This window comes from Polypterus senegalus, chromosome 1 (genome assembly GCF_016835505.1).
Source record: "Polypterus senegalus isolate Bchr_013 chromosome 1, ASM1683550v1, whole genome shotgun sequence".
NCBI lineage: Eukaryota > Metazoa > Chordata > Cladistia > Polypteriformes > Polypteridae > Polypterus > Polypterus senegalus.
The window spans coordinates 82,030,592-82,038,126 of record NC_053154.1 but is presented as its reverse complement, the minus strand read 5'-3'; the positions used below and the strand labels follow the sequence as shown (position 1 = coordinate 82,038,126).

At 38.6% G+C, this 7,535-nt stretch overlaps 1 protein-coding gene across 1 annotated transcript; it reads left to right on the top strand.

Annotated features, from left to right (window-relative positions):
• Positions 1 to 7: 7 nt before the first annotated feature.
• On the top strand, positions 8 to 4,621 carry LOC120528145 (protein S100-A2-like). The gene is made up of 3 exons (XM_039752210.1): positions 8 to 94; positions 2,282 to 2,432; positions 4,361 to 4,621. Exons 2-3 carry the CDS (start codon positions 2,286 to 2,288, stop codon positions 4,526 to 4,528), a joined length of 315 nt encoding a protein of 104 aa, XP_039608144.1. The 5' UTR covers positions 8 to 94; positions 2,282 to 2,285; the 3' UTR covers positions 4,529 to 4,621.
• Positions 4,622 to 7,535: the final 2,914 nt, after the last annotated feature.

Here is a 7,535-nt window from a genome sequence, read left to right as displayed (position 1 = left end):
GGTTTTTTGAGAATAAAAGCCAGCCTTGTGGGGAAAATCATTCTGCTTACCCTCTCACCACCCTTGTGATTGTTTCTGACTTGCGTATATTTAGGTAAGTGGAATTGCATTTCTCAACAGAGCCTGTTTTTTTTTTTTGAATATGTGACATTTCTTTTCAATGACATTATCTAATTTAGAAGAAACATAAAAATTGCATTTTTGGGTATTGACGTCTTTCTTACACCTTAACAGTCTCCCAAGAATTGTTATAAATAGTGTTTGCTGAGCAATGAAAATATGCAGTATTTTTAATTTCAAAGGCGTACGAGCAGCCAGAAAGCAAAGATGCAGCTCTGGGAAATCTGTTTTCACGTGCCGTAGCTTTTTGGAGTGTCTGTGTGTTTTGTTTTTTTTTTTTGTCTTTCCTTTCCTTTGTTGAGTAATTAATGTTGCTTAACTCTTGTGTGTAAAGTGAGTCGAGGACTCTTTCTTACTAAAACAGTATCATCACAGAATACAGAGCTATTCTCCAGGGGGTCCAGTCTTCCTTCTGTAAATCAACAGTTGTACAGATTTACTGGCCATGCCTGACAGTTAGGATGGAGTCTTGTATAACATGTAAAGTGTTGTCTAAAACATTTGTATGAGTGTACCCAGAGTGCACCACAAGGCAGCTGCACTCCTAAATTGCAAAATGTGGTGAAGACGATGGATTGCTAGTCAGATATTCCATTCATCCATTATTCAACCTGCTATATCCTAACTACAGGGTCACGCTGGAGCCAACACAAGGCGCAAGGCAGGAAACAAACTCTGGGCAGAGCACACACACACCAAGCACAATTTAGAATCGCCAATGCACCTAACCTGCATGTCTTTGGACTGTGGGAGGAAACCCATGCAGACACGGGGAACACATGCAAACTCCAGGCAGGGAGGACCTGGGAAGGAAACCCGAGTCTCCTAACTGCGAGGCAGCAGCACTAGCCACTGCGCCACCATGCTACCCTAGTCAGATATTTAATGACTGAATTCCTTCATATAGCAAATCATGTGCAACTTACATAAGTCTAAAAAAAATGCGATGCGGGTATACATGTACAGTCCAGAATGCACAGGTGTTATTTCCTGCAAGAATGGCCAAAACAGATAAATGATCATAGATTACTTTAAATGTTCTTTGACACCTGTTCAATATTTTCTTCAGAGTATTTTAATTAATTAAATATTAATTCAATTGTAATGAACGAATTCTTCTATTGGCATTTCAAGAACAACAAGTTTAAAACTGGTTTAATTTCTGTTCGGTGGCATTTTTGAGTCATATTTCTACTTGTAAAGAATTCATTTTGCTTATATGTCTAATTTGTGTTAATTATCTGATTTTTTATAATTGTGTGCCTGACTGAGGAAGACATTTTTGTAGAATGAGTGGAGCTTAAAGCAGCTTACCTGTTCTAAACAATGTTACTCTTGGTCCAAATGTGTCTGAATGGCGAGTGCCTAACAGCAGAGACGCCTGCTCATTCCTATGCCTAAAGTAAACTGGAATCCATGGTGGAGAACATGCAACGGCCTGCGCCAAAGTCACCCAAGACACCATGTTAACTACTGTACAAGCATTCTGTGGTGGCAGTGTCAGAAGGTTTCCAATTTTGGTAGTTAATTTAAAAATATTTCAGCCTACATCTTTGATTATTTGATGTGAAATGCAGAGCGCTGTTATAAAATATGTGTCAATGCTGTACAAATCTGGCTGTTTAAAGTGTTAAAGATTTTCCTCAGTATAAAGAACTAAAACTGGTTATGCCTAACTTAATCCAAATAAGATTTTTGAAATTAAGCTTAAAAATAAAATTTAGTGATCCAAATTGCAATAAACCTCTTACATCTAACATGCTCTTACTTTATTTTTGCTTTTGCTTTTCTTAAATGATTATTTAATGGTTTATTTTCCAGCTATACAGTAGAAATGACTTGAATAGGCAGGTAGAAAATAAAAATTTTTGTGACAATTTGCAGCAGCTACCAATAACGTGGTTGTATCATGACATTAACAGAATAGCTGAATTTAAACAAAAGCACAAACGTAGCAACAGTGTGTAGTCAGTGCACTGAATCTGGTAAGAGTGCAGGGGGCTGCAGCCTAACCCAGCGGCGTTTAGAAGGACAGGAAGTTTTGAAAAGGTGCCAAAGGCTTGGCATTCACCTCTCAAAAGGTCTTGCATCTGCACACCTTGCCGGCAGCGTCATAAGTGAAGGAAATCTTGCTAACCTATTTCTTTGTATTGTGTTGCAGCATAATGGCAGGCAAACCAACTCTGTCAGATGCCCTTGCAGTGATGGTGGGCATTTTCCACGAATATGCAGGCAAGGATGGAAATGCATGTTCACTGAATAAGGGAGAGTTTAAAGCCTTGATCGAGTCACAGTTCCCACATGTGTTTGAGGTAAGTGCTAAATGGAAAAATAATGACAGATTTGCAATGGCTAACTCAAACAATAGTTATGTGCATGTGCTTAAGAAATAATGGCTTCATTAGAGTTTATAGAACATGCTATCAATTCCCAAGTGTAACTGTAAATCTGCATCTAAGTGATGTTATTTAGTAAGAGCTGTCTGGATGCTAACTATTTGAGAAAGAACTAGCATTTTTGACATTGTAGTATTTAAGTTAAATACAACCACAAAACAGAGAACATAATAGAAGTGGTATTGGCGCAGCACATATGTTAAAAAAGCAGAATTATGGCTCACTTCAGGTCACCCTGTTTTTTCAAGTTTTCAGATGATCTTATTTTGAGGGGACCCCTTGTACGTGTAGGAGCCCCTGCCTCCTGCTGTTCATATTGGCCTGTGGAGCAGCCTTTCTTTCACCTTTGCCAGTCAACTTGCCATGTGGCTCCTTATTCCCTGTTTGGAGATGGACATTTCCAGTTTGATATTGAGGCCTCCTAAATGGTGTCCAGGACTGCCTTTTGACTTCTGATTTGGCTGATAGGTTACCTGACTCTGACATCCATCTCTTCTGTCACAAGTACAAGTTAATGTAGGCTGAAATCCAATTTAGTAACGGAAAAAATTGTGTCACGTTGACTTCGACATCGGGCATCATACATTTACACCAGTTTATTTTGTACTCTATGTTACAGAAGTTACAGTTTTAGCAACTGGGTGTTAAAGTTATACAGTGTAGAGCATAAGAGTTTCTATTTTTACATCCTTGTAATTGCAATATTGCAGTTTTCAATATATGAGAGTTGTCCAAATAAAAGTTTGTGAGACCTTCTACATTTAGTTCAAAATAAATAAGAAAGTCCTGCAACTTTTAATGTAGTTAATTTGAAATGTCCTACATGTTACTGCAGATCCAGAGCATAATCCATTACCTAGCAGAGAAGTAGAAGCCACTTATATCATAGGGTGATATGAATTTTAAACAACAGGATGTCATGGAATTTCTTTATTCTGGAAAAAGAAAACCACATTGACAGGCAGTTAAAATGTTCTTCTCACTAAAGAACTGTTAGTCTCGGGGAAAAGGTTTGGGCGTGATGAAGAGGTTATCCAAGAAGTTGCTAGGAGTGCAGAATTCATACTGCTACATGGAGACATGAAAGCTGTTGCTTCTCATTAGTAAAAGGCTGTTGGATTTGAGATTATGGGGAAAAGTGAGATCTGTAGCAGAAATATGTAATAAAATCAATTACTAGGAATAAAATTGTGCAGCTGGACAAACATGGCACATTTGAGAGAGCAATTCTCTTTTTTATACTTCCCATTTTGGAGGAGATATAACAATGTAAAAGGGATTATGTTTTCTTCTAATAAATGAAGAACATGTCTCAAGAGGAAAACTGTCTGAGCACTGATGAGGAAACGTAATGTTAATGTAAACTTTAAATGTTTAAAGAAGAGGAAAAACAGGGAGTATGTCAGGGAATCTAACCTGGAAGGGAAGCTCAGAGATTTTTAAAAAAATTGACAATGACTTTGATAAATGGCATATTTTTCTTTAACCTAACTCTAAATTAAAATGTGTCCACTCCATAGACAGTGAGTGGGGAGATGCTAGTCCAGCATGCCTCAGTATCCAGTAGAAGGTTCAGCACACAATGGTCAATCAACCATTTCAAAATGTGTATTTGTGGAAGTTACGCACACGTGTAAAGTATATCGCTGTGGCTGGACCTGTGATCGTTATTAACTCAGTAAGAAAGTGAATGCAAAATTTCAGAATAGAATTAGAAACAGATCAAAATTAAAATATACTGACAGTGTCAGAGCACTCTAGCCGGTTATAGGAAATGCTAATGGCAAAAACCTACCTTCCTGTGGTTATGAAAAAAGAATAAATGTATTCTGTTTATTTTGCAGAACTCTAAAGACAAAGAAGGAATACAGAAACTCATGAATGATCTGGACCGCGACAAGAGTGGCGAAATTGATTTCACAGAGTACATGACATTTCTAGCTTCATTGGCAGTAGTGTGCAATGAATACCTTCTTCAAAGCTTGAAAGAGGGCAAGAAGTCATGCAAATAAATGAAAAACAATGCAGTACTAAGTATTTGCTTTTCAGATGTTTTGTATTTTGATAATAAGAAAATCAAATAAAAGGCCATTATAGCTTCAAAAGTGTGAATTTGTTTGCTTTCAAATAATAAATTATATTGGATTCCTATGGTGTACACTTTAACTTACTGTATGTAGTGCAGCTTTACTTCCTACTGTAACAAAACTCAGACATATGCAAGATGAGAAACTACATTCTTTCCATCTTATACAATACAAGGAACAACATCTGGGGAACCTGAGGTGTCCCTAAAAAAGTAACTGTAGTGCATGGCATGCACAAACTGGCATCCCGGCCAGGACTAAGCAGGGATCTTCACCCAGTCGAGAGGCCAGTATAATGGAAGACAATACATTTAGGACATTTTCCTTCCCCAAAATGGTAAGTGGCAGCCCCCCTGGATTAGGATTCCCACACGGACTCCTACAGGGCATGATTGAACCAGTAGTCCCATGATGCAGCTCTGTGGAGTTCTGTGGGGGCCACCAGGGGGAGCTGAAGGGATTAACAATCATTACTTTGTGAGACTTCTGATTTGTCTGGAATTCCATCGGGCTATGCCCTAGCACCAGAAGTACAAAAGGGTCCAAGATAAAAGAGACCACTCAGCCTCATCCAGAATTGAGAGGAAGAAGGACAAAGCTGGAGGAAGAAAGAGAAGTAAAGAAGTGTGTTATGGTTTGTTTATGCCTTGTTCAAACCTTTGTACAAGGTATTTATAAAAATAAACCTTTTATTCACATTGGGACTTGTGTCTGTGAGATTGTGTTTGGGGCTTGGGGTGCTGCAACGCCCCCTGGTGGTCACAACACTTGTGCTTGTTAATGAGTAACTGTAACAGGAGAGTGAAAAGAGTATTGAGAAAGTTCATCGCTTATTTTAGCATTTAAATGAATGGTACTGAAGGAGTTTCTTTGATAGAGGTCTGCTGTGGACATTGCCAATGTGCTCTGGCAGACGGTTTAAAGGATGTATTGAGATCAGACATTTATTTGATAATTATTACTCATTATACCAGTCAGTGTCTCAAAGTGGTTTCCAAAGCCTACATGATTATGTTTCAAAAGCAAATCAAATAAATAAACTTTTATGACAGTACTAAATCAATGACACTACAGGAAAGACGACATGTTATGCATATTTAAGCAAGGATAACGAAAAACACCTTTTGTCAAGAGTCTTCGGGTTTGAAAACCTTGTACTTCATGCATGTTTTTTACCTCCTACTTCTATCACAGATTCTTTTTCCATTACTGTATAGAATCTGTTATGACAAAGTCAGGTAACAAAGTAAGCAATGGGTCTGTCACGAGGCACACTCACCTGTACACTGACATTCAGTTCAAAAAGGGCAATGCTGACTCACTAATTCACCTCAAAAAGTTTAAGGAATGTGAAAAGGGTATAGAATACCCACAAAACACACACACACAAGAGCACATGGAGATTGCGCAAACTGTAAGGTGCGGTGACTTGACCGGGAAACAGATACCAGTCATTTGAGACCATAACAACTCATTGCAGAGCCTTGGAGGGTCTTTCATAAGAACTGACACAGGTGCCCATGGTAAGTAAAAATAAAATGGTTTTGATAAGTCAGTCAGTCATTCTTCAACCTGCTGTATCCTAACTACAGGGTCACGGGGGTCTGCTGGAGCCAATCCCAGCCAGCACAGGGTGCAAAGCAGGAACAAACCCCGGGCAGGGTGCCAGCCCACTGCAAGTTTTGATAAGTTGTTTCACATAATATATAACTTTAAACCTAACCTCAGCTTTACTGTTGCTCAGTTACAGTATGCATGCAGAACGTTTAACACTGTTTACAACACAATCCCATATTGTTTGCCTTTAGATTTTTTTACTCTTTTGAGGACAATTCCTCAGAGGTAAAGCTATGTAATACCACAGCACATTTCTGTTTGCAAACCTTCTCAAACTGGCTGTGTGGGTTTTTCTCCAAAAATTCCAGTTCTCTTCTTGTATTCCAACCTCAGCTTCACAATTACTCAACTCATAATGCCTCTTCTGCGGAGAGTAAACTTGATAAAATCATGAAACCAAATAAGGATGAAGAAATAGAAATATTACACCCGTGCTATGAGCATTGTCTGCAATAACAACTGTGTTTCTTATTAAGTTTAGAAGGTTTTTGGGACGTTTATAAGCTGTGTTGTGTATAAGGACACAAGTGAAACATGTCTGAATTCACCTGATTCTCTTATGTCTAGTGTATAGATTTGTTCTCATGAGCATATTGTATAGGGCAATCAATTGAGGAGTTTGGATGTTTCAACCCAGTTTATTTTCCATTCTATAATGAATAAAGACATTCTACTATATAATCTGGGAAAATTGTAAGTAATGCATACTGGAGCCTAACCTTGGGGATCTGGAACATCTGACATGATGAGCAACCTTATAATCCATCCATCCATCCATTATCCAACCTGCTATATCCTAACTACAGGGTCAGGGGGGTCTGCTGGAGCCAATCCCAGCCAACACAAGGCGCAAGGCAGGAAAAAAACTCCGGGCAGGGTGCCAACCCACCGCAGAACCTTAGAATACAGTGTGCAAATAAGAACCCCTGCAATGTCATTACCATTTAAACAGTAAGTAGCTCACACTACTGCAGGGTAGTCTTAATGCATTTCATAAACACCTCTAGCGGTGCTGCTATACACTGTTTAAATAAGTCAATACAGTATTATTAAAATTCCAATGTAATATTTGCTTTGTGGCCTATACACCTCACCTTAACTAAAAATGTCAATTAGCTAATGATAACATTTTCTTATGGCGACACCAGTCCTAAAATTCTTAAAAGAGCATCTAATTGCTCATTTGTGAAGACTAATTTGCACACTGACTTGAACTATAATGCAGGAGAACTGTCGCCCTTTAGCCAGGTCACTGCCCTCACACATCTGACTGCTGATAAGAAAGCCGTTTCTGTTCTGTTCTGTAGCAGCTTCT